Here is a 27846-nt window from a genome sequence, read left to right as displayed (position 1 = left end):
GGGCTTTACACGTGGGTCCCAACGTATATCAGCATTCAGCAACCAGAACGGGAACTGTCTGCTCGTCAATCGTCACCGTTTCCGTACCCCCAATACCCAAAAACCCAGCAGTTCCCCGCCCGCAGTTGCGGAATTCCGAAAGCCCGCCGTCGCCGGAGACGATCGCCCACACTCCGCACGGCTGTGGCCAAATGGCGCCGAAGAAGAAGCAGCCGGCCTCGAAGCAGAAGCAGAAGCCCAAGTCCTCCTCCGCCTCCTCGTCCTCCTCATCCGCAGCCACCGCCGCGCCGCGCCTCCAGATCTCGTCGGAGAACGAGCGCCGCCTCCGCCGCCTCCTCCTTAACTCCTCCGCAGCATCCACCCCCTCCCCGGCACCTGCCGACGGTCCGGAAGCCCGTGGCGAGTCGAGGGAGCAGAAGGCGCGGCGGCTGCGTGGCGTGTACGATAAGCTCGCTCTCGAGGGATTCTCCTCCGCGCAAATCGAGCAGGCGCTCTCCGCGATACCTGTGCGTATCCTCGAGCGTTCAAGTCACGGCGACGATGTGACATGTTCGTATTGGCTGTGAGCTGATGATTTTGCTTTTTTTGTCTTTTTTTTTTCCTGAGGTAGGATTCGGCGACGTTTGAATCGGCGTTGGACTGGCTATGCTTTAATCTGCCTGGCGATGAGCTCCCCCTCAAGTTCTCCAGCGCTGGCACCAGTACCACGTCGCTCGCAGGTTTGAAATTTCAAGGGTTTAAGGTTTATAGGCGATGAATGGTTCAACATGTGTACACACATTCTCTGTGCGTGTGCTTGTGTTCTCATCAGTCTACTAGGGTGCTATTTGGCATGAATTTGCGATGTGTAACTTTTCTCCTACATGTGTACATAGAACAGATTTTACATCATTGATCATTTGCCTGCATTCTGCAATTTACTTTTTTTTATCTATGATATGATGAAGTGGCTGTCACACCTGTGGCCACTGGTGACATCAACCTGAACCATGTGAGCAATCACAGGATAATAAGAGGAATAGGACCTCAATAGGGAGGAGGAAGATTTGCTTCCTTCCTCTGTTTGTCTTCTATATTTATGTTCTGTTCGATGCTCCTTTCCTTGGTGTGGCTCCATTATGTAGTCTATATGACTATACCTTAAGCTTCATCTTCAGATGTTATTTGGGCCAATATGCTTGATGGTCCATGGACTCGCTGGTTTGTCTCTTCTTTTCCAATATCGTACAAATGTTGAAGTGTTGAATGTGTCTCTTCTTTTCCACTCATAGAAGCACTGATTGATTAATTAGGTGTTGCCCTTTCATGCTAGAATCATGTCATGATTACATTGTTTGTATGTGTTGTAGGAGCTGAAGGCTCTGTTAAAGTACTGTCCACAGCCAAGGACAACTGGGTGCCACAGAGTCGTGAACCTGAGGAGGTGAAGGTGAGCACTGAGGGGTTGGAAGTTAGAATCGGTGGGCGGAAAGATGAGAATGTGTCACTGGATGATGGGCGATCATCGCAAGCTGCATGGATTCGTCAATACATGGAACAGCAAGAGGAGGTATAGATGAATGAACAAGTAAATTTATCGCTTGAATTGAGTCATTTCTTAGTACTCTTTGAACAGCCGTTGGATTTTGTTAATCTTATGTTTTTTGTCTGCTTGCTTAGTTTGCAATTTTATCGTTCTGTTTTATACTTCTCTCAGGTTGTACTGAACTTCCCATGGATACTAAGGGGGGTGTTTGGGACTGCTCCACTCCACGTTTTTTAGCCAAACAGTTTCAGCTTTACGCACTCTGTTCGAGAAAAAAAGGTGGAGTTGTGAGAGCACCTAAAGAGGTGCTCCACAAACTCCAGTTTTTTGTGGAGCTGCTCCACAGTGGAGTTTGTGGAGCAGTCCCAAACACCCCCTAAGAGCCTCCACATCATGAACTTGTGCAACTTACAGTTTAGAAGAAAGATAATTGATTTGGTGTGCTAATCTAAGTAACACAATGTTTTGTACTGGTTGGGAAAAACACACGATATGGTTATACAAGCTGGTAACTATTGTTCACTGAGAACTATGTTTCACAACAATTTAGGTCTTTTCTTATCTCTTTCACTCATGGTTTATCTTTTGTTTCAATCTGTTAACTATCCTCACTGCAGTTTTAGATGTTTACATGGTCTCAAATGTGTAGGTTTTTGTAGAACGAGGTAATACCCTGCTTAGAAAGCATCCATACCAGTAAACATTAAGGCCTTGTTTGGATGTTGTCGGATTCACCTCAATCCACATGTGTTGGAGTGGATTATGGTGGAATTTAGTTCAAGTTCCACTCCAACCCATCCCAACACATGTGGATTGATGCGAATCCGACTACATCCAAACAAGGCCTAAGGGTGTGTTTGGATGTGAGCCGCTGCTAGCCACGCCTAAACTGCGGCTGGGCGTGGCGCGCCGCTGCTGCGGTGAACTTTTTGAGCGCCACACAGCCTAAACTGCTGACCCAATCAAACAGCTGTGTCAGAATCTGTGGCTCGCCACCGCTGTGGCGTAGCGGGGTTCGACCGCAAACCAAACAGCCTCTAGTAATAGAATGTAAGTCCTTGTGATGACACATCTACTAATGCTATTTTCTTGTGGTTAATCTAAATGTTTTTCTACACATGAATGGGACAATTATGAAAAACATGACACCATTCACTTAGAATGGTATCAATGTATCTGAGGCATTATAGCAATATATTATAAATATACGGCTGATACTGGCATTGCATATACCCAACATCGGAATATTCTATGCATACAATTTGACAATCAATTAAATGATTCCTCTACCACTTTCTTTCTCCCTCTATCAAGTCTTTCTGTTAACTGTTATCCCTTTTTCTTTTGGATATCACTGTTGTTAGGAGGACGATGCAAATTCCAATGATTCCTCTACATGGGAAGATCACTGCTTACAAAGTTTTGAAGTTGTCGAAGCAAAGCCAAGTAGGCGGAAGAGCAAGGGTAACTTTGCTTATTGTATTATTGGCATTCATGCTGTAACAATGACATATGTTGTCTACTAATTTTTAGTTACATGACCCTGACAAGTCTTTGGAAGTTTACATTGTTGAATGTTGATAGTTAACACTGATCTATCTTATGATTCCCTCCCACACTTTACAGCTGCAAAAAAGAATTCCAAGCATGGAAGCTCAAAGGAACAGATAAGCCATTCTTCCAATTCTGTATCTTCAAATTCTGAAACTGCAAATGTCGAGGGTGTTCAAAATGATTTAGAGGCAAGTGAGAAAAGATCTGAGAGTCTAGGCAACATTGATGAAGGATCTGATCTGAAAAAGGCAATTCCTAAGGATATCGATAAAACTTGTACGAACGAGGTAGACGAAGAGGTGGTTGAGCTTGATAACATGTTCTTTGAAGACTCATCTGCTTGGGAGGCAGTGGCTCCAGAAATCTTGAAACAGCAACAAATAGAGAAATTATCACTTGATGGTTATGGCCATCTTCTTGGAAACATAGATGATATATGGAAGAAGGTCCAAGTGTTTTTTTTTTACCTTTTCTTCATATTAACGAGACATGTTTCATGTTTGATTTGTGCTTCTGCTATGCACTATTTTCTAACTGTTCTTTTCTTTTGCTCAACTACAGGGAGATTCTGGTAAAATGCCGAAAGCTGTTCTACAAAAGTTCTGTCAAAAACTTGGTTGGGAAGCTCCAAAGTATAATAAAATATCTGAGAGAGATGGTAAATTTGTATATTCTGTTAATGTGTTGCGTGGAGCTACTGGCCGTGGTAAGAGTTGGAAGGCTGGAGGCTTGACAAAAATCCAGCTACCTGAACTAGATGAAGAATATGGATCTGTTCAGGTTACAACCTTTTCTGTTACTTTGTATGATAACTCTTCTTACAAATACTTTAGGTCAGCTAATTATTATTCTGGTATGGCACTTCTCTCCATGATAATAATTATCATTATACGTACATGATACACTGAGATAGTTTTTCTCTCGAACGAATACACTGAGATATCAGTTCATAACAAACCACAATAGAATATTATCTTATTCTTCTTATCTAAATTACCATTATTAAACTGAATTTATGAACAGGAAGCACAAAGTCGAGTTGCAGCTTTTGCTCTATATCAATTCTTTGCTGACCTTCCACTACGTCAACTGCTTACTGAACCATACTCATCACTTATTTTAAGATGGCAAGAAGGTTGGAACTATTGGTTTAGGTTTTCTTATGTGATGGCTTGAGCATCATAAATGGTCTGAGCAACAAAATGCATGTTTCCATAAAACAGGTGAATTGTCGTCTACATCAAGGGTGCTGGATACTGAGGATAGCCGAAGATCTGGCTTTGTAGATATGTTATTGAATATAGATGCAGATACAATTCCTTCATCTGAAATAGAAAATTCTTCTGCTGATGGCATATCTATGGATTCTGGCAATACTGAAGGCAGCAAATCTTTGAATGAGAAGAGACAGACTAGCATGAAGAGTTCTATGGGTAAGCTTTCAGATCATTTTCGTATTTGAGAATAATGTCACAAGCAATCTTGCTTATGGATGATTATCGTTTTCCCCTTCCAAGACATGCTAGGTTGTCATTCATGACAGACATTGCTTCTATGTAGCAAATTGAACAATTGCATTTATTTCTTCAGTTCTTCATTTCCTTGCACTTTGTGGGCAGTGGGCATCAATAAGGTTGCTATCATACGGAATCTGTTTCCTTGCCACTTTTCAGGATGAATCATATGGAATCGTGAATTTGTCTATCTAAATCCGTGTCTTCTATTTTATAAGCTTTGATTTCCTATCATATTCCTACAGTTTCTCATATTCCCTCTTCTAATTGAAATGGTCAAATGAATAAAGCTGCCTGTCATTTTTGTAGTTTGGTTTTTCTATCTGCTAACAATTAAAATGTGATTTGTTTTTCTTCCACAATTGGATTGAAATCAGCAGATCATGCAGAGAGCGCAATTTTGAAAAAGCAGTTGGAAGATAAAAGGAAGCTACCAAATTACTTGGTAAGAATGGATTTGCAATCTAATAGCAGTATTTTTTTTTTGGTTTAGAATTAAACGCTGCTTCTTTTGTACTGTTACTAATGATTTTTTGTTTTCACCTTGAATTTAGAAAATGCTGGAAGCAAGAGCTTCTCTACCAATAGCTAGACAGAAGCAACACTTCCTACAGTTGCTGAAAGAGAACGATGTAGTTGTTGTTAGTGGAGAAACTGGATGTGGGAAAACAACTCAGGTACCTGTGATACCATTTTATTTGAGTTCTTCCCCACTATTTGTTATGCTCCGTGGCAATGGTTTCCTTCTTCAATGTCAATTGTCATTACAAAATGACTATTCCGAGTGGAAGGCATGTTGTGCATCATATCATAAAACCATATATCTCTGTTGTAGATGAGTACATTATATAGGCAATTTGTTTCAGTCTTGTGTGTCTCCTTTGGAACAATTATTTGTTTCAAATTATTGCTGAATCATAAGGAGGGGTACATGATTATGGCATGTGCAGTCATGCAGTCCCAGTATTTTTGTTCATTGCCATTTCATTCCTTGCCATTGCCTGTTTTACGTCTAAGAGTGACGTCCTCTCTCAAACTAGCAGTGTCTTGGATATCTTTCTCTGAAGTTCCACTTATTTGTTAAAATTGATACTTTTCCGTCAAAAGCAATTATACCTGATATGTTGAACAAGCTTGTTGTAATAAGCATGAATATATATTGTTTACACATCCAGCACAAAGTTTTATACTCATGAGGTCTGATATGGACATGCCATTTAAACCATTTTTTACCTTTGGGGTTGTGTTAACAAACAGGGTTGGTACCTTCAGTTACCTTTGGGACTTGGTAGCTGTATAAACTGGCAAAAAGAAAAAAAATGGTTTCATTTGAATTTTGCAAGTCTCTAATCCAGAAGTCAGAGATGACAACATGATGCATTAGCTACCAGAGCAATTACTCTCTTGTCTGTCCTGGGCAAGGTTCTGGTCGTGGGTTCGGTTCTCACATAGCTATTCAATATTTCTTCCAAAGCACAGCACACATGCAGCCCTGCAGGCCCCACTTCAAATGGTTAATTTGCAATCAGAAGCTGGAGGGAGCTCAACCTTTAGCCTCTGCTTGGCAAGTGCACATTGTCCCCACCAGGCTAGTGAATCTTCTGTGTCAAAGTTAGGATAAACATAAACTGAACCAGTAAGGCTGGTATCCGGCCTTAAGCCGTTAGCAGTGGCTGGCGCTATTTTTTTGGGAACAGTAGAGTTAACACTTAACACTGCTAATCAACTACTATCATTGTTAATCTCCATGTTTGAATCAAACGGATTTTATTTTTGTTTTGTGATATATGCATTATTGTCTCTGTTCTCATCTTTTCAGGTGCCACAGTTTATTTTGGATGACATGATTGAATCTGAACTTGGAGGTTCTTGCAATATAGTTTGCACACAGCCCCGGCGGATAGCGGTATGATCACAGTGCAGTTCTTTATCTTTTCTTCCAGGAGATCATCATCATAAAATTAATAATGGTATTATGCAAAAGTTGCATGCCTTATTAATGAAATCACTTGCAATGCTATATATTGAATCTCAAATTGCAACTTTTGAAATATTGCATTATCAGAAGACCATTTGCTGTGGTGACCGCTCTTTCTATATCTGCTAAAGCTTCCAACTTTACTGTTTACTTGATCACAAACCACCCAATACCTTTATTTGATCAAACAGATATAGTCAAATATAACTTGGATTGGTCTACGTATGTATAGGCTATTTCTGTGGCCGAAAGAGTATCTGATGAAAGGTGTGAATCATCACCTGGATCGAATGATTCACTGGTCGGATATCAAGTTCGTCTTGACAGTGCACGGTCTGTTTCTTTCTCATATGCACAGGCTTTATAAGCATAAGTTCTAATTTTTTATATAATATCTCTGATATTTTCTCTTGGATGGAAACTCTTGAGTGGTACCCCCCCCACCTCGATTTTCGTTGTTGTTTGTACCTCTTTTCCTTAGGTTTACATCTAACATATGTGTATATATATACCACAGTAGAGGTTTACCCATGCCTAATGTTTTCTATTGTTTTAGGAATGAGAGGACAAAGCTTTTGTTCTGTACTACTGGTATCCTTCTCAGAAAACTGTCTGTAAGTAGTGCCTTCATATGCATAATAGTTGCTAACATTTGATGCAGTTTTTAAATCACATATAAAGGTGATATCATTTTTTCATTGATCTGATATAGTTAAAGTGAAGCTGCCTTTCAGCTAATGAAAAGAAGGGATCCAATTTCGGATCATGCCTTAATAATTGCTAAAATATGATTTGTTATCCATGCTATATGTTTCAGGGAAACAGAGACTTAAGTGATGTTACTCATGTTGTTGTAGATGAAGTACATGAACGTACAATTTTGGTATGTATTCATCTGTTTTATCCATTTTCATGTTACAAAATTCGTCTAATATGTTCCTATACTGGATAAGGTACTTGAATGATCTTTATTTCTCTGTTCAGAGTGACTTCCTGCTTATTGTTCTTAAGAATCTTGTCGAGAAACGCTCCAATCAACAAGGAAGGAAGTTGAAAGTGATTCTCATGTAAAATTCTTCCCTTATTTTACTACTTATATAAATTTTGCATTCACTTTCTTACTGTTTTGCCCTTCTAATCTTGTTTTTATTCCAATTCTGTTTATAATCATTAATTAGGTCTGCAACGGTTGATTCAAGCCTATTTGCACGATATTTTGGAGAATGCCCTGTGATTAGTGTTGAAGGAAGAACACATCCAGTGTCAACTCACTTCCTTGAGGATGTTTATGAGAAAATGGAGTACTGTCTTGCATTGGATTCTCCTGCATCAGGGGCATACTTCGCACAGCATGGGGAAAAGGTTTCATACTCCCAATTCTTTTTCTCAAATATGCAGGACAGCTCACAGTAGATAGATTCCATATTCTTAATTAGTTGGAACCATGTGCTCTGTCTTGCATTGGATTCTCTTGCATCAGGAGCATATTTCGCACAGCATGGGGAAAAGGTTTCATACTCCCAATTCTTTTTCTCAAATACGCAGGACAACTCACAATAGATAGATTACAGATTACACATTCTTCATTAGTTGGAGCCCTGTGCTTATTACTGTTTCACTTTCATTTGGATAGCTAAATCGTGTATATGTCCTTATTGCTCATTCTATTTGTAGATATAGGTTTGTTCTTTTGGTCTTCCTCTGTGTTCTATACTTCTATTACAAAAGTATGAAAAATCTTGTTGGTCCTGCAACTTCTTTTCCAATAAAGTTATAGTTGTTATGTGGCTGCTGGGGATCAAGGGAGATGGATTGGGATCGAAAGAAAATCTTGTTGGTCCTGCAACTTCTTTTCCAATAAAGTTATAGTTATGTGTCTGCTGGGGATCAAGAGAGATGGATTGGGATCGAAAGAGCGGCGGCTGATGGCGTGAACAGTACCCGCGCTACAGTACCTGGCTGTGAGAGCGAGAGAGGAGGCTAGGGTTTTGGGCTCTGGGAAACGCCAGCCGCGGGGCTCTGCCCACGGCCGGCAAGAGAGAAGGGATTTCCTTCTAATCTCTTGCTTGATTAGATTGATACATCTCCTCTCTTTATATAGAGAGGTTTACTTGACTTACAAGCAAGACTTACTTGACCCCTAAGCAAGCGACTAATTAACCCTAATGGGCTAAGGCCCAATAGGTCCTTGACTCTTCTAACACTACACCCCACCTGGACATGCAGCTCGTCCTCGAGCTGCAACTTAACGACGACACTAACAATGACTCTGCAAGACACAAACGTAACATCTAAAAAACAAGCCTTTTACATTTCGGCTTATTTTATTATTCTAACCTGAAATGGAATGCAAATCTTTATTTATGACTCCTGAAGATACGTCGGGCACCCTCCGCGTGATGAGCATGTACGTGTGTGGCCACCTGGATCCCATGGGTGCCATCTAGACAAAAGGGAAGCACATGGACGACCATGAAGAATTGGCCGCAACAACGACCAGCGGAGGCGCCCTCGTGGCGGCCGGCGACGAAAAACAGCGACGCTAGGCAAAGCGCTCCCGCCAATGACAAGATAGACAGGGAGGGGGGCGCCTTCCAAACCGCCACCGACGCAGAGGTTGAGTTCGCCGCCCGCGGAGAAAACAACTTGCCCGCTACCCATGGGAGGAACCGAATGCAGAAGATCCCTGGCGCAGCGGACGGGATTGAACTCATCCACGCGGCGAAGTGCAACATGGAGGAGATGTGAAGGGGTGTCGGCTTGAATCAGCTGCAGATCGTGCATCTCCCGCACCCGCCGACGTGCCAGGAGACCGCGCGCAGCAGCCTGCAGCCGCACAACCGCTGACACCGGGCAGCTAAGCAGCTTGTCCGTCGGCTGCTCAATTTGTTGTGACTTCTCGCCCTCATCTTGGATCTGTTGGACGCCGGCGCCCCTATAGATGATCCCATCGGTGAATGAGTGCTGGAGGCTTGGCACACCAGGAACAACAACAGCGCCAGTGGTGGGCATTGGAGCGACCGTCGTCGTTACCGTCGGGGTGCTCGCCATCGTGTACACCAGCCCCGTCGTTGATGCCATAGCATATGACGAGATCGGCAAAGGAGAGGGCGACATCCATGGCTGATGGATGGAAACCGGGGCCGTCGGCTGCATGCCCAAACTGACGAGGTAGGACTGAATCCCGGCCACCATCTTGCCGAGGTCGAGAACCGCCGCCGTCAATTCTGCATTCGACATGATGGAACCGGCGGATGAGGATGCCCCCGTGGTCAGCGGCAGCGAGGTCCACAACTCCACATCGAATCGAACCTGAGATCTCCGATACCAGATGTTATGTGGCTGCTAGGGTTGAGGGAGCGGCGGCTGAAGGCGTGAACAGTACCCGCGCTACAGTACCTGGCTGTGAGAGCGAGAGAGGAGGCTAGGGTTTTGGGCGCTGGGAAATGCCAGCCGCGGGGCTCTGCCCACGGCCGGCAAGAGAGAAGGGATTTCCTCCAAAGTGGTTTAGTCACATGTTTTTCATCCAAAGTAATAACTAAATGGTTCAACCAAATACATTCTGTGTGCCCACAGCTCCAGCCCCAAGAATTTCTGGAGCTAGGGATGTAGCTTCAAAAAAAATCTTGGAGCTGAGCTGTGCCAACAGGCATTTATTGTGTCTCTGATCATTAATACTATACTTACCTTTAATCTATTTGACTCTGCTCCAGTGGAAGCATGCTAGCAGCTCAGTGAATAACCGTCGAGGAAAAAAGAACCTTGTCTTATCTTCATGGGGCGATGAGTCAATGCTTTCCGAAGGCTATATTAACCCTCATTATATTTCTGATTACTACAAGTCATATAATGAGAGAACCAACCAAAATCTAGTGAGTTCATTGTTTGATCCATACCACATCCGTCCTCTCTAATAATGTTTTTGTTCTGACTGAATCTTCTGTTGTTAACATAGAAACACTTGAATGAAGATGTGATCGATTTTGATCTATTGGAAGACTTGATATGCTATATTGATGAGAACTGTCCTCCGGGTGCTATTCTTGTTTTTCTTCCTGTAAGTTTATGAGCACCACTTCAGCTTAGTGCTTTGTTCGCTAATATATATCTTAGTTCTTTTCTTCCATTGATGCTGCTACAGGGAGTTGCAGAGATTGACTTGTTGATTGATAGATTATCTGCTTCAGTTAGATTTGGAGGGGCATCATCTGATTGGATCCTTCCTTTACATTCACTACTTGGACCCTCTGATCAAAGGAAAGTGTTCCAGTCTCCACCAGATAACTTCCGCAAGGTGATTATGCCCACTCCTGTCCTCACTGGCTGACACCTACTGCATCTTACTTCATGTTGTGTTGCAGGTTATTATTGCCACAGACATAGCAGAGACCAGCATTACAATTGATGATGTAATATATGTAGTTGATACTGGAAAGCACAAGGAGAACCGTTATAATCCACGCAAGGTCAGTTTTCTCTTATTTTTACCTATAATTTTGGGGGGGAAATATAGGATTTACAATTTGCATAATCTTTTTCTAAGGATTTCTATATTTTAGAAGTTTTTTATGGTTCATTTGACTGGTGCAATTCAGATTTACTGAGGCACGTGGCAAATTTGTCCATGATAACACTGTGGTTAACATTGTTTGCTGAAACAATGTTTTACGGGTTATATATTATCATATTAAAGAATTTTGGGTGAGTCCTTCAGTAGCTTGTATGAAAAAAAAATACAAGGTGATCCCAATTCCTATGTTGCCAAGTTCCATGTTACTTGAGAAATGTTTTTATGAGGCAGGGACAAAATTGTTCCTGGGACCAGGAACGCGACGCCGTTTAATGTTCCCGGTGACTCTGGCTGATATATTAGAGTAAATAAAGACACAGCACTAGCTGGTCTAAGTCTAATCTAACACTCCAAAATTCTCCTCAGGTCCCTAAACCATCTGTTTAGCATCCATTTTATTCAGTGATGCTTGCACTTCCAGACTTTGATTTTCTACTTGTTCTTCTGGAGCTGTAACCAATAGATTTTGCTTCTTGTATTACACTTCCATGAAAACAACATAAGCCACTATAGAAAAGAAGTTGTAAATGAACACAAGGGCTAGTGCTTGATGCCTTGACACTAATAGTCTAATAGTGGAATTCATAGTTAGTCTTCTACCATGCATACTACATTGTGTTCAGCTCATGTTTTGGTTGCACACTTGGACTTTTATATTCATTATCCCAAGAGCCCCAAAGTAAAATGCACATGGCGCTCAATATGGTTGTTACGTAGTTTGACAGTTCTAGTTTTTGTGCATGAGCTCTTGTTACTTCCTTATGCATCTGTGGACATGTAAGTTATGAAACAATATAATCTTAGAAGTTGCAATAATGCGCATTGATTTTAGATATAATATAAAGTACATTCTGTTATTGGTTGCTTTATTTTATCTTTGCAGAAAATGTCAAGCATAGTTGAAGATTGGATTTCTCGTGCAAATGCAAAACAGAGGCGGGGTAGGGCTGGTCGTGTGAAGCCTGGTTTATGTTTCTGTTTATATACAAGGCATCGGTTCGAAAACATCATGCGGCCATTTCAGGTTACCGCTGGCGTTGATTATATATATATATATTTTCCTGATGTTCCCTTATTCTGCCACTCATATATGCCAGTTATCTTTCATGGTACCTTGACCTTTTCAGTATTCATTATATGGTTATTTTTAAGCTTTTCTGTTTCCTTGTTTGCTATCTCACCCTGCTAATCCATCTCCAATATATCAATCAATATCTTTTAGGGCAGTTATACCAATCTGCAATTTGCAAACCCACATTCTCTGCATATGGTTATAGTAGTAATTTGTAAGATATGAAAATATGCTTTTCTATGACGCAAATAAAGTACTCCCTCCATTCCAAATTTTAAGTCATTCCAACTTTTTTGGAGAGTCAAAACATCTCAAGTTTGACCAAAATTATAAAGAGAATTATAAAGATTTATGACATCAAATAGGTATGAAAATATAATTAATGAAGAATCTAATGATACTTATTTGGTATCGTAAATGTTATTATTTTATTATATAAATTTGGTCAAACTTGAGATGCTTTGACTCTCCAAGAAAGTTGGAATGACTCATAATTTAGGACGGAGGGAGTAGTTAATATCATTGGCCAAGGTTATCAAGATTTTCCTAAATAGCATATATAGTCTTTGGGAATTTATATTAACTCTAGTACTCTACATGTTTGAAGGTACCTGAGATGCTACGGATGCCTTTGACTGAGCTGTGCTTGCAAATAAAATCACTTCATCTTGGTGACATCAAATCCTTCCTGCTAAAGGTACATTTCCCTCTGCTTTTCACCATTTACTTTTGATGCCATCACATTCTATGCAATATTCGCAAGTTTCTCTGTAACTTTTGGAAGAAAAGGTTGAGTTCATGTGCACCTTTTTGTAGAGTTTTGCGAGGTACTTAGTAGTAGTTATATTTATGTTAGTTCTGCTATTATACATGTCATTCCTTGTTATCACATATTATCTTGTTTTGCTCCAGGCAGTAGAGCCCCCTAATGAAGAAGCTATTTCCTCTGCAGTTGACTTGTTATACAAGGTTGTGTTCTCTTTCTGTTTATTATACATGTATGCATTGTCAGAAGCATAAATATGCATGGCAATCTTGGCTTTTCTTTCAGCAGTTCTCTGGTCTCAAGCAAGCTTTATGGCTATGCTGCTATTGTTTGTCTAGGTCGGAGCATTTGAAGGACATGAAGAGTTGTCACCTCTTGGGTATCATCTGGCAAAACTGCCTGTTGATGTTTTGATTGGAAAGGTGCGTCTAAAATATAGTTTACTCACCCTTTTATTTCTTGAATATGCAGGATAGCTGCAAGTACAACACACCCAAAAACACATGGCAAACCTCGTGCACAGCTGCATGTATTAGGGAGTTACAATCGTGCCTGTTTCTTCAAAGAACACAATCTGATGACATCGAATCCAATGTTCTACCTGGCTGCTACCTCTAATCAGGCTAGCCCCTTGGCGCCTGCAATGCACCAAAGCTGAACCTGTTGTAGTAGATTGATTGGGGAATGGTTTACAAGAACAGCAGATAGATCGGCTAACTCGCCCTCCCTACGGAGGCTCTGAGCTGCTTCTTAGATCTATTTCTGCTTGCCCAACATATGCCTCATGGCTGCCTTTATAGGCTAGGTACCTAACAAACATGCTAATAAATCTTGTCTAAGGAAAGTAACAAATCTATCTGCTAACAAATCTGAACAAATCGGGGCCAGGACTAGCCCACTTGCCATAACAACCTCCTCGAGGATATTCCTAATCCTAAACACAAACTGTATGTTGGGAACAGCTCCATTAAACACACAACCGTTACAACATTTCCTAATCCAAGCACCAAGGATAATCAGCCATGCTTGAAGTCCTTGGGGGAAGGAAGAAATGATCTGTATCCACCATTCAAAGAATCTCGTCATCTGGGAAGGGTGAGAAATCTGGTAATCTGTGTTAGATGTATATATTGTGCATGTATTTAGACATTAGTGTAGGGTGCTATCTGCACTTTCTGCTCTTCATCTCTTCGTATGTGTCCCTTTGGCTTTGGGCATTGCAATACAGCTGTGTTGCTATTCGTAACATGGTACCAAAGCTCTAGGGTTAGGATCGATCCTCACCTGTCTGCCATCACCATCGGCCAGCGAGCAATTCCTTTTTTGTCTTTTTTTTTCCCTCCCTTCCTTTTTCCTGGTCGTGTGGGCTGCCGCCAGTGTGGACTCCCACCTGCGGCCTGCTGTGAACGGCTGTCTGCAGACTCTTCACTACATTAATCTGTTGATAAAATCCTCTGGCTCTACTCCTGGAAATAGTTTCAAGGAAAATGGGCAATTTGAAATTTCGGTGGAACTACCTGATTCTGTCACACGACGCATCTCTTGAATGCTCTGTGCATATTAACTCCCCCCCCCCCCCCCTCCTTCCTGTGCATTGCCTTTTGTACTAGAATTCACAGTAGGCTGTCAAAGAGCCAAAGCTTGAGGCAGCTTGAGTAAGCTCATGTTCAGAGTTTGAGCTTGTCTGAAGTGAGCTTGCTAACATTAAAACACATGCATATTTCACAGTTATGAATTGCATATGATACCATAAACTTGAGCTCAGTTTGAACACAAGTAAACTGCTTAAACTCAAGACTGTGCTTTGGTTTAGGCTCATGGCCTGCTTATTTACCAGTAGATCCTTGCCTGAATTTGGCCTTAGTCAAGAAAAGTTACTTATCGGGATCGGGTTTTTTGACAGTTCAATTTCACTTTGATTTCTGTAGGCAACACCCTTATTCCCTGCCCCTCCCCCTCCCCCCCCCCCCCCCCCCCCCCAAAACACACACACACACCATATATGGGCACTTTTGTATGTAGTCTGCGACAACTTCAGGTTTCTTAAAACTTAGATGTAGTTAACTATTTCTGCTTCATGCAATTTCTTCTGTATTTATAATTCTTTATGGATCTGTTCTTTTTTGCATACTGATATTCTGATTCATTTTTCATATGCGGTTGCAGATGATGCTTTATGGTGCTATCTTCGGTTGTTTATCACCAGTTCTGTCTGTTGCTGCTTTTCTGAGTTATAAATCTCCATTTCTCTCACCAAAAGATGAGGTATTATGTGACTTCAATGATGAACAATTTATGCAACAAAGATGTGCGCTGACATTTCATGAACTTTTTATTTACACTACAGAAGCAAAATGTGGAGAAAGCAAAAGCCACATTATTGAATGAGAACCTTGATGGATCTACTTCTGTAACAGATAATAAACAATCAGATCACCTGCTAATGGTAATTGCGTACGACAAATGGTCCCGGATACTGCTACAGGTCATAAACTACTTTTTTTTTGTTATAATACACCTTTTCTATTATTGTGTACTCCCTCGTTCCAAATTATAAGTCGATTTGATTTTTTTGGTACATTGAATTGGCTACATAGAAAATTCGATGTACCAAAAAAGTCAAAATGACTTATAATTTGAAATTGAGGGAGTAGCTTTTGGTGTGTATCTAGCATTATATTGCTTCATACGAATTTTTTCTTATACATGATTTGTGTAGTAGGTAGATTATATTATGAAACTGCTGCTGACAGGATTCTAATAAGCTGGTTTTTGAATTTCAGAATGGTGCTAAATCTGCTCGTCAGTTTTGCCATTCATTCTACTTGAATAATACTGTGATGCACATGATCAGGTACATTTCCTCAGAAGTTAAATCAATTTTTTTATATATATGAAGAATGATTTTTATTTTCTATATTCCTCAGAAGATATATGAATGTGCTCAGGAACTTCTTTTAAAATATCTGTTGTCATTAGATATTGGATCCTGCATTTTTTTTGGGTTTTGGGATATTATTTAACTACATCTTTTTTATTGAAATCCATCTGACTGTTTTTTAATATCATTATATGTTTGCACTTTATGCATGCCTTACATGGTTATGGTACATAACCTGCAATTTAGCTGGTATGTGGACCATTGTGTTGATAAGCATAGGTTCATAAATCATAAGTATGCTCCTGAGAGATCATGTGTGGTTTTTTGTTTTCAAAGCTTGTAGGAAACCCAATTATTGGTTGGGAAAGTTGCAGTTCCATTGCATTAATTATGGGAATATCATTTTTAGTAGCTAGTTGGTACTGATTCTGTGGAAGCAATTGGTAGATTTTCTTTCTTGTATGTTATCCTTACACGCAGATCTCTCGTATAGTCGTATTGCAAAATGAAGTCGATTCAGCGGCTACTTCTGGCCACCATTAGTTTTGAAAATATGTTAAAGTTTTCCATAAAAAAATGTAGAAGTAACAAATTCTCATATGATATATTTATATTTTATACATTACAAGTATTTAATCAGGTTAATTTTTCTTTACAGGGACATGCGTCTTCAGTTTGGTACATTGTTAGCAGACATTGGACTTATAGATCTTCCTAAAGATAGTCTGGTATGTCTATTTTAAGAGAATTGACCTAGAAGCCCCTAAACCTGTAAACTACCTCTTAGGCCCCTTATTGATTGAAAGGTGTGTCACTTAGGTCATTTGTGTCTTTTGTTGGGATGGGTTAAGAGCATCCTCTCCTCAGACAGAAAACATAACAAACAAACTTTTAGAAGATTACAATCTGCGTACTGATTCACTAATTTATCATGAATCACTTATAGATATTAAGTTCAATCTTTTTTTTTTCTCGAAAACGCAGGAGAGCTGCGCATCATTATATTAAGAAGATAAAAATGGGACAAGAACCCATACAAACACACCCAAAAAACACACACACACTACACACTACAATGCTGTTGACAAAGCGCCTGTGACAGAAAAAACTGAAACCGACCAAAACACTCACACACACATAGGGCGCTAGCCACCCGAAGCGAAGGCAGCCAAGAGGGAAAGTCCCCGAGCCCCCGCCAAAGACCACGACCTTCTTTCATCTTCAGCTACAGCAAGTGCACCTGTAACACTTGGAGCTGCTCCATCAAAAACACAATTGTTCCGATGTGTCCATAAAATCCATGCCCCCAAGATTATGAGAGAGTTAATTCCTTTCCTTGTTATTTCACTAGCAGCATTGCTCACTCTTTCCCACCAATTATGGAAGGATATATCTCCCATCTCTACACTACCTTAGGGACTGTAACTTATTAAAAGAAACTGGCAGGTTTGTAGCCAATGACGTGCTAAGCTAGTTTAGTTCTATTGATATATCATATTACCTCTTTGTAACTATTTTTGCAAATACTTTTTCTTAATCTGAATGGAAACACATCAAATTCAATCTTCAAGTGAGAAATGGTTTCTTATTTCCAGAGGCCTAAGGAGGGGAGTAGGAAAAATAATCTCGAGAGCTGGTTTTCTAATATGTCTCTTCCATTCAATACATATGCTCGCTGCACCTCAGTTATTAAGGTAACACTAGCATTTGCTAGCCCTTTTTACTGACTATACATTTTCATATTTATTTTGCAAATAGTGATAAGGTCCAGTGTACCAGAACTTACAAATGAATGCAGTTGTATTGCAAATTTAAAGCTCACTTACATTAGATAGGAATAAATTTATGGGATGACTTTAGTTCTTGTTTTTGGTTTGAATGAGCCTGGAATATTTTACCCTTTCGCTACTTTTGGATATGTACCAAAAGTATATTTAGCCATGTAACCATGATGGTAGAATTATCTTTTACTCCTGCTAAACTTCTGTTTTTCCATAACTGGGCTAACCCTAGAGGGTTAGGAATATAGTGTCATACACATGGGCCTCATGGGCCTAGCCTCATGGGCCTATACTCTAACACCCCCCCGCAGTCTGAACTACCGTCGCAGCGGAGTTTACAGACTGGACACGAAAGAAAAGAAGTACAACACACGAGCCCCCCCACAGACACAACTAGCCACTGGTGATGTTGAGGCTGGTGCGGAACTCGGTGAAGGTCGAGGACGGGAGACCCTTGGTGAAGATGTCGGCGAACTGGGAGGTGGTCGGGACGTGCAGGACCCGAACATCGCCGACAGCGACCCGGTCCCGGACGAAGTGTAGGTCGATCTCCACGTGCTTGGTCCTCTGGTGTTGGACCGGGTTGGTGGAGAGGTACACCGCACTGACGTTGTCGCAGTAGACCAGTGCGCTCCGGGAGAGAGGACTGTGGAGGTCGGCGAGGAGCTGACGGAGCCACGAAGCCTCAGCCACGCCGTTGGCGACAACGCGGTACTCCGCCTCGGCACTGGAGCGGGAGACGACTAGCTGGCGCTTGGACGACCAAGACACCAGGTTGCCGCCTAAGAAGACGGCGTAGCCGGAGGTGGAGCGGCGGGTGTCCGGACACCCGGCCCAGTCGGCGTCAGTGTAGACGACGAGCTCGGTGGAGGGCGACCGTCGGTGAAGGAGGAGACCGAAGTCGACGGTGCCGCGGAGGTAGCGTAGGATCCGCTTGAGAGCGGTGAGGTGTGGCTCCCGAGGATCATGCATATGAAGACAGATCTGCTGAACTGCATAGGTGATATCCGGGCGGGTGAAGGTGAGGTACTGAAGTGCCCCGGCAAGACTCCGATATGCAGTAGGATCTGTAACAGGTGTACCCTCAGCCTCCGAGATCTTGCCCTGTGTGTCAACTGGAGTGGAGCAGGGCTTGCAGTCAGTCATCCCAGCTCTCTCCAGGATATCAAGAGTGTACTGCCGCTGGTGAAGGAGTAATCCAGCAGGGTGAGGCTCAACAGTGACCCCGAGGAAGTGATGTAGTGCACCCAGATCCTTCATAGCGAACTCCTGCTGAATAGAGGCGATGATCCGCCGAAGAAGTGACTCACTGGAGGCTGTGAGGACAATGTCATCAACATAGAGCAGCAGATATGCAGTCTCAGTCCCATGGTGAGAGATGAACAGAGATGTATCTGACTTGGCCTCCACAAACCCCAGAGTCTGTAGAAAAGTAGCAAACCGATGGTTCCACGCCCGGGGGGCCTGCTTGAGGCCGTAGAGAGACTTGTTGAGCCGACACACCATGTTGGGACGAGAAGAGTCAACAAACCCCGCCGGCTGACTGCAGTAGACTGTCTCAGTCAGAACGCCATGTAGGAAGGCATTCTTGACGTCCAGCTGATGCATGGGCCACCCGCGCGTGAGAGCAAGCGAAAGCACCGTGCGGACGGTGGCCGGCTTGACCACCGGGCTGAAGGTCTCGTCGTAGTCGACACCAGGCCGCTGAGTGAAGCCCCGGAGAACCCAGCGAGCCTTGTACCGCTCAAGGGTCCCGTCAGCCCGGCGCTTGTGGGTCCAGATCCACTTGCCGGTGACGATGTTGGAGCCTGGGGGACGAGGGACGAGATCCCAAGTCTGGTTGGCGAGGAGGGCCGCGTACTCCTCTTCCATCGCTCGGCGCCAATGAGGGTCCAGCAAGGCCTCGCGGACGGAAGAGGGTACCGGTGAGACCTGCGAGTCCCCGGGCATCGCCGCAAGAGCCCAGGGCTGCAGGGTCCTAGCCGCGTGTCACGTCACCATCGGGTGAACATGACGCGGGTGTCGGTGAAGGAGCGGAGGGTGGTACACCGGCGTCGCGGCCCGAGAAGCTGGGTGTCTTGGCGGTGGGGTCGGTGTCGCCGACGGGGAAGACGTCGCTGGTGGCGCAGGTGACCCTGGCGAGGAGGGGGCCACCGGCGCCGCCGGAGGCAGCGGCGCCAGCCGGGCACGTCGCTGGTAGACACGCACCGGCTGGGCGAAACGTGCCGGTGGGGCTGGAGTCGGAGACGCCGACCCGGGACCCACGTCGGGTGCACGTCGCTGGTAGACACGCACCGGCTGGGCGAAGCGTGCCGGTGGGGCCGGTGTCGAAGGTGCCGACCCGGGACCCGCGTCAGGCGCAGGGGCCGGGCCGGAAGGTGACCCCTCGGGACCCGGGCAGGGTAGAGGCCCCGAGGTGTCACGGGCGACAGGCGACGTAGCAGTACCTGCAGGAAACACCGTCAAAGGTGGCTCGACCACCGGGTCAGTAGGAAACACATAGGAGAGGTCAAGCTCCGAGGTAGAAGCAGGAGTGGTAGTGGTGGAAAAGGGAAAGATCGACTCATCGAACACCACATGGCGAGATATGAGGACTCGACGAGAGGTAAGGTCGTAGTATCGGTACCCCTTGTGATCCGGGGAGTACCCAAGGAAGACACAGAGAGTCGAACGGGGAGCCAGCTTGTGAGGAGCGGTGGCTGTGGTGTTCGGGTAACACGCACACCCAAAGACTCGAAGGTGATCATAGCGAGGAGGGGTACCAAAGAGAGCGTGGTGTGGAGTGGGTGCTGGACAAGCAGCGGAAGGAAGGCGGTTAAGGAGATAAGTGGAGGTGTGCAAGCTCTCGGCCCAGAAGCGAGCAGGAAGAGAGGCCTGAAGCAGGGGAGTGCGCAGGGTGTCGTTGGTGGTGCGAATCATGCGCTCAGCCTTGCCGTTTTGAGAGGAGGTATACGGGCAAGACATGCGCAACTGGACACCGTGAGAGAGAAAGAAGGCGCGGGAGGTGGAGTTGTCGAACTCCCGACCATTGTCACACTGGACAGCCTTGACAGTGAGGCCGAACTGTGTGGACACCCAAGCGAAAAAGTGGACAAGCGCGGGAAAAGCATCAGACTTTGCACGTAAAGGAAAGGTCCAGGAATAATGAGAATAATCATCCACCACCACAAGATAGTACTTGTATCCAAAAATACTGATGACAACAGAGGTCCATAAGTCACAATGTACAAGGTCAAAAATGCGGGCCGCATGAGAAGAAGAACTAGAAAAAGGAAGACGAACATGACGGCCCAGTTGGCACGCATGACACAAATGCTCATCGTGAGCCCGAGTACATCGAATATCGGAACTACGACTAAGCTGCATCAAAGCATCACGTCCAGGATGGCCGAGACGCCGGTGCCAAGTAGTGGAGGTAGTGGTGGTGAAGGCAGCTGACAAAACTGGCGAAGGAGGCGAGGCAGAAGCCGGAAAACGAAGAGTGTAAAGGGGCCCCGTGCTGTCACATCGGAGCAGTGGACGCCGGGAAACCAAATCCTTCACAGTAAGACCAGAAGAGTCAAACTCCACAGAACAAGAATTGTTAGCTGTAAAACGACGAATTGAAAGAAGGTTGTGAACCATAGAAGGAGCAACAAGAACATCAGGAAGACAAAAGGAGCCATGGGGGCCGGCGGCACCCACAGAGGTGACAGGAAGACAAGACCCATTAGCGACCATAATGGACGAAGGGAGAGAAGGAGAAGGAGGGTGAACAGAAGAAAGTATACCGGGGTTAGGAGTGGTGTGGTAAGTAGCCCCAGAGTCGGCGACCCACTCCGGCCCAACTGGAGGAGTCAGGGCCATGGTGCTGAAAGAGTGTGCCAAAGCCGCCTGGTCCCAGCCGGCAGGCCTGGTGGGTGCCGTCCACGGGGTCACAGAGGGAAACCCCGGGGAAGCACCAGCGAGCATGGCCGCCGGCGGGCGAGGCTCTCCACCGGGAGCCTGGAACGGCCACATGGAGATGCGCCCTGACCATGGGTTGTGGAAGGATGGCCAGGGTGCACCTCGTGGGCCCGGCGGCGTCGTGCTGCCCCCGCGACCTCCTCCACGTCCCCCGCCACGGCGTCGGCGGCCGCCACGGCCTCCCCCACCCCCGCTTGGCCCAGGGGGAAGAGGACCAAGGAGTGACGACTGTGGTGACGGGGTAGGACGGGGCGGAGGAGTGGCAGCGAGAGCAGTCGAGGAGGACGAGGACCCCGAGGCGGAGGTGGACCCAGGCTGCAGACCCTGAGTGAGCTCCTCCATGACAAGGTCGTCACGGACCTGTAGGAAGGTGGGGAAGGGCCGCTGCCGGGTGATCCACGTCCGGAGGTAGGAGTAGCGGTCACTGAGCCCGCGGAGAACGTTGAGGACCAAGATGCGGTCCTCCACGGGCCAGCCGAGGTCGCCGAGAGAGTCCGCCATGCCCTTCATCTGGCGGCAGTACTCGCTGACGGAGAGGTCGCCCTGGACGAAGGTCCGGAAGCTCGCGTCGAGCCGCAGAGCCCGTGCTTCGGCGTTGCCCAGGAACTGGCCCTCGAGCGCCAGCCAGGCCCCGCGAGCGCTCGGGGTGTTGCGGACGAGGTCGTGGAGGTCCAGGGAGATCGTCCCCAGAATCCATGAGAGGACGATGCTGTCGAGGCGTAGCCACGAGGGGGTCGGGACCGCCCCCGCGGTGTCGAGGAGGACGTGGTCGTCGAGGGCGTAGCGGCGGAGGGTGGGGAGGACCAAGTCCCTCCAGCGAGCGTAGGAGGGCGACTCGGGCTCGAGGACGACCGGGACGAGGAGGCGGATGTTCTGGACACCCCCACACCCCCAGCCTGGTAGTGGAGCTGCACCACGTGGGGGTCGGCCGGATCGTGCCAGACGACCGCAGCCGATCCCGAGGACGTGGTCCCGACGTCAGGTGGGGTCGGAAGGCCAAGGAACTGCTCGGCCTCGGTGATCTGGCGGGCCAAGGCGTCGGCCGCGTCGCGCTCGCGCTCCCAAGCGAGTGCGGCCGCCCGCACGCGTTCCCGTCCTTCCGCAGCCGCAGCGCGAGCAGTGACGAGAGCGGCGAGTAGGGTGGAGTCCGGACGATGGATCACTGGAGGCGGAGGTGGTGCAGGGAAGGGAGGGAAGGTTGGCGCGCCTCCCGCACCTGCAGCCGCGCTCGTGCCAGCGGTCAGCCCCCTGGACAGGGCGCCCGCAGTTGTGAGCAGCGTTCCGGGCAGAGCAGTCCCGTCCAGGGGCATGCCAAGGCCAGCAGCAATGGCAGCGGCTGCTCCCCGGGCGTAGGCGGCTGTTGTCGTGGCGTCTGACAAGCCCAGGGGGTCCGTGAGGTGGCCATGAAGACCGGCGACCTGGGCAGGCGCGGCTGCGACGGCCTCTGCATCCACGGCCGCCGGATCGGCGCGGTCCGCAGCTCCCGCGGCCGCATCCGCCCCGCGCGCGGCAGCCTGCGCACGGGCCGCGGCCTCTGCGCGCGCCGCGGCCTCCGTAGCGTCCGCCCCCGCCGCGTGCGCCGCGTTCTCTGCGCGCCCCGCGAGCTCCGGAGCTCCCGCCCCCGCCAGCCCCGCGCGCGCCGCTAGAGCAGCAGCCGCGCCGGCGGCCAGGGCAGCAGAGCCGCCGGAAACGGGCCTGGGCGACGGGTGACCCGCGATTTGCGCCCAGGAGGAGGTTGGGAGAGGAGGGAAGTGATTGAAGTAGAAGGGAGGAGGAGGAGGTGGAGGAGGAGGAGGAGGCCGGCCGGCCATGGCCGCCGGCGGCGCGCCGGCCAGAGGTGGGCGGCGGCTGGGGTGGGCAGGGACTGGGTGGGAAGGAAACCCTAAGCTGATACCATGCTAAACTTCTATTTTTCCATAACTGGGCTAACCCTAGAGGGTTAGGAATATAGTGTCATACACATGGGTCTCATGGGCCTAGCCTCATGGGCCTATACTCTAACAACTCCCTCTCTGGAAGCTTTAATTTCTAGAGTTGTCTTAAGTCAAACTTTTTAAATTTTGACCTAATTTCTAGAAAAAAAAACGCTAAGATTTATATTATCAAATTAGTGCCATTAGATTTATCGTAGAATATTTTTTTCATAAAATACTTATTTTATGTCATAGATATTGATGCTCTTTTCTATAAAGTTGGTCAAACTTTAAAAAAATTGATTGACACGGATTCTAGGAATTGAAGCTTTCAGGGACCGGGAGTATTGTTGCTTGTTCAAAAGTGATGTGGATTTTGTTAGGGTTGAGGGTGAGAGATCGTCGTGGGGCCTCAGCCCACGTCTGAGTAGAAAAGAGGTTTTCCTTCATAATTCTTCCTAATACAGGATACACCATCAGACCCATTAACAAATTCAACCTTAGCTAACCACCTAACCAATTTGCTATCTTAATAATCAAGAAACTAAACAGGCTAATGATGGTAGATGGCTTATCTCTAATCCATAGATGCTGGGATAGTGAGACCAATGCTGGTGTCTATAACAAAGTTATAACATGCCACCATTATGCATACCACAGTTCTATTTTTTTTTTCACTTTGTATAGATGGATATGGTGTCAGCAAATTGTACAGAAATTTCTTACAAGCCATTTGTGTTGTGCAGTCGGTTATGTGTGCAGGTCTATACCCAAATGTCGCAGCATCTCTAGAGGGTGTTGATCCTGGAGCTCTAGGTGGAAGAAAGCCATCTGATGTTCTGTTCAGTAAGGACCGTCCTAGATGGTACGATGGAAGGCGAGAAGTCCATATACATCCATCATCTGTTAATCACAGCTTGAAAGCTGTTCAATATCCATTTTTGGTGTTTCTCGAAAAGGTATATGCCTGTCTTTTTCTTTTGTCCCCACAAGGTGATTATTATTCATAAGTGAGGAGTATCTTTGTGCAACCCCCCCCCCCCCCCCCCCCTCCTCCTCCTCCTCCTTTGTTCTGTGTTTCTTTACCCCTGTCGTCATTTGAGGTGCACATGCTTCTGATAAATGGGTATAGGTATTCGAGGGCTCCAATTATCAATTGTTTATTAGAGAAGTTTGTTATGCATTTGATGTCTTCTGTTTGTATGGATTTTGTGCCAGATGTTATCAATGGAAAATAATCTAGATGTTACCTTCCCTTCCAGATTATGCATAAGATTGTATACTTGATCCAGAGGAAATTTGCATGTCCATATTTATTTGCTTATTGATTATTGAAGTACTGGGCAATCCATATGGATATATACTTCCTATTGTAGTATATAGGATTGTGGTCACCACACCAAAGGTGGCAAGATGAATTCAAATTGTCAATCTCTGATGTTAACACATTAGTTATTCTTCTATCTCTGTTCCTTATTTTCAGGTTGAGACAACCAAGGTGTTCTTACGTGATACTAGCGTCGTTTCCCCATACTCACTTCTTTTGTTTGGTGGTTCCATGGTAATCCAACATCAGGTACTTTGCCTCTCATAAAAAAACTAGACTACTGGACCTTTCATCTTTTTAGGAGGCACTTGAGTTGACAGGATCTTAATTTTCTGATTCTTTTGGACAAGAGTTTGTCCATGTGACTTTTCTGGTGACAGTAGAGGGTGGTGGAACCCTTCAGTGTGAGCCTTTTTTCTAAGGCCTCCTGTTTGCATATGTGGTCTGTCATAGTGTGGTGCAATTGTTCTATTTTACTTTTGTAGTGTGTCGTGTGGTGTGTTTGAGTTTGTGTGCATAGTGTTGCACATATGATACTCAATTAAATGACACGCAACTGTCCTGCGCGCTCGAGTAAAGAAAAAGTCAGAAACTGTATTATCTATCATCTATGTGAAAACTGAAAAGTATATATGAAAAATCAGGACTGCATTAAGAAGAGGGTATACTTTACATATTTTGTTTTGACTCCAGGTCTATGTGGATCAGATAAGTACTTTTTTTTCTTATTTAGAGGGGCACTTGGAAAGCTCATATGTTCATATAATATATATGATATCTGAATTTTGATAAGGGAACTGATTGTCTTTGCTCCAGACAGGAGTGGTTGTTATAGATGGATGGTTGAGGCTGTCTGCTGCTGCACAGACTGCTGTTTTATTCAAGCAACTTCGGATAACTCTTGATGCTGTTCTAAAAGAACTGACAAGAAAACCAGAGGTACGGTGTATTTTTCTGTTGTTGAACATGCAATGGCCATCTGATGTAATGGAAATGCATGCAGCTGCAGCGTCTCTTGCCCATCTCTGCATGCAGTTGCTTAATTTCTGTTCACTGTATCATAGAAATGTATAGCTTTCTTTGTACAAAACCTCCTTGACATCACTGAAGATCTGTGCTGCAACTCCCCTTTTCTAATTACCTTATCTGATTGTCTTATTTCAGATGGCAACTTTTGTTGACAATGAAGTGGTCAGGTCCATCATTCATTTATTGTTAGAAGAAGACAAGGCTCGATAAGCATGAATTCATGGTAATCCTATTGATATTATTTATTTATTTATTTTTGCAGCTATACTTCACTTTGAGAAATGAATGAACTTGGAGCGGCAAAGTTGGATCGTCAGATGGAATAATCAGCAATCTAGCAATTCCCACTATTAACATTTTGATTCATCATATGTGGGCCCTGTTTGGATCCATTAGCTGATAATAATTAGCTAGCTAATAGCCCACAACTAATACTAGCTGCTATTAGCTAGTTTTGTTCAACTAGTGAAATAGTTGTTAGTTTGGTATTCAACTAACAATTAGCTAAACTATTAGCTAGACCTGTTTGGATCCAAGGAGCTAATTATTAGCAACTAACTATTATCTCCTTGGATCCAAATAGGGCCGTAGCATGCTTAACAGTTCAACTGATTATATGTTGTTATTTTCCCAATTTCCAGTATAGTTTCAATGCCTAATTTCTGTTATTCTACACTAGGTCATTGAATTATATTGTAGACAAAGGTGGAAATGTAGCAGAATCAACCGAAGGACTTCGGGAGAACATTAAGGACCCAGATTTAAGTTGCATACTACCAGGTACAATTAATGTGCTTGCGTTGGCAGCTTCATAGCTTTCTTTGGTAGGGAAAGTTGTATGATTGTCTGCTTGAATCATTCTGCATATCTCACTAATTAAATAATAATAATTATTGGTAGCATCTGCTTGGTAACTTCATTTATGATCTGATAATTTTAACTGGCCAATGAGGGTCAATATTTTGTAAAAGCATCCATATGATCCTATGATTTCTTCGTGCAAGATTCAAAAACATATGAGAAATTATGGGTTGGCATCTTGTCCATTTTATTTGTTATATTGGGTAATGGTGCCACCAAAGACAGGACACACAGCCACCCGTTGTTGAGAGACTAGAGCCACTTTAACAGTGTTTCTATTGTTTTTTTTTTAAAATAGTGTTCTGAGTTTCAGATGTCAAATAATGGTATAAAACATGGTGTCTAGTATGTAAGTCTGAAGATATGCTTTTCAGCTACTGTTTTTTTTAGATTAGCTACCGTTCTTGTTTCTAATTTACAGCTTAATATCCAGATGCTGGCCTTTTTTAGGACATGATGATGCTATTCAGTTGCATCAACAGATGATTTTAGAACTTGCCCATTTTGATATTTTCTGTCCTGTCATTCTGTGTAGGCCTTGGATCAATATCGGTTCTCGCCGTTGTGCACGTTCCACAGTCTGCACAGCATTCTTATTGCACAATGTGGCTGACTGCTAATGTGGAAACTGCAAAGCGGAAATGGAGGTTTGCTATATATTGATGCGTTGCTTGTTTTTATATGGAAGAAGTTTGCGTCAATCTAGTAATTGTGTAATACCCTGGCCCCAAATTTGGAGCTTGAGCTTGCATGTATCAAAATACAGAGCAGATAAAACTCAAAAGCCTGAATTGCCGTCAATTTTCCATCTGAAACTTTGAACAGAAAAATGAAAATTGAAAAACCATATATACATATATGAAACTATAGCAAATACTATTAGTGGTTCTAGTGGTTTGCAAAAAAACTTTTTTCGTTTCATCATGCCTCACCTTTATTTTCTCTCTCTTCTTTTTTAACATGGACCACCTTCTCTCTTCCTAAGCATTTGTATTTCCTTCCATCACGCCTCACCTTTATTTCCTCTCCCTCTTCTTTTTTAGCATAGACCACCTTCTCTCTCCCTAAGCATTTATAGCTTCTGCAAGCTACTATGACAAGTGCAGAGCATCAACTTTTTTTTATCCAAT

The 27846-nt window shown here is 44.7% G+C and overlaps 1 protein-coding gene across 3 annotated transcripts; it reads left to right on the top strand.

Moving 5' to 3' along the window:
- On the top strand, positions 41 to 27605 carry LOC8080301 (DExH-box ATP-dependent RNA helicase DExH7, chloroplastic). Of its 3 annotated transcripts, none has more exons than XM_021463039.1 (35): positions 41 to 506; positions 611 to 719; positions 1350 to 1549; positions 2890 to 2989; positions 3152 to 3525; positions 3641 to 3859; positions 4103 to 4214; positions 4303 to 4512; positions 4974 to 5038; positions 5148 to 5270; positions 6413 to 6499; positions 6804 to 6904; positions 7128 to 7185; positions 7389 to 7454; positions 7556 to 7638; positions 7750 to 7933; positions 10285 to 10443; positions 10527 to 10628; positions 10713 to 10865; positions 10933 to 11037; positions 12025 to 12165; positions 12821 to 12910; positions 13126 to 13182; positions 13318 to 13401; positions 15146 to 15244; positions 15327 to 15464; positions 15763 to 15833; positions 16519 to 16588; positions 17456 to 17554; positions 24246 to 24458; positions 24983 to 25075; positions 25643 to 25765; positions 25991 to 26078; positions 26535 to 26635; positions 27252 to 27605. In XM_021463039.1, exons 1-33 carry the CDS (start codon positions 192 to 194, stop codon positions 26063 to 26065), a joined length of 4278 nt encoding a protein of 1425 aa, XP_021318714.1. In that variant the 5' UTR covers positions 41 to 191; the 3' UTR covers positions 26066 to 26078; positions 26535 to 26635; positions 27252 to 27605. The 3 variants fall into 3 exon arrangements, with proteins under 3 accessions (XP_021318714.1, XP_021318711.1, XP_021318712.1); XM_021463036.1 differs by having other exon boundaries at positions 4971 to 5038; XM_021463037.1 differs by lacking the exons at positions 26535 to 26635; positions 27252 to 27605 and having other exon boundaries at positions 4971 to 5038; positions 25991 to 26083.

Source organism: Sorghum bicolor, chromosome 6 (assembly GCF_000003195.3).
Source record: "Sorghum bicolor cultivar BTx623 chromosome 6, Sorghum_bicolor_NCBIv3, whole genome shotgun sequence".
In the NCBI taxonomy this organism is placed as follows: Eukaryota; Viridiplantae; Streptophyta; class Magnoliopsida; order Poales; family Poaceae; genus Sorghum; species Sorghum bicolor.
The sequence above is the reverse complement of the archived record's forward strand: the minus strand, read 5'-3'. Positions and strand labels throughout refer to the sequence as shown.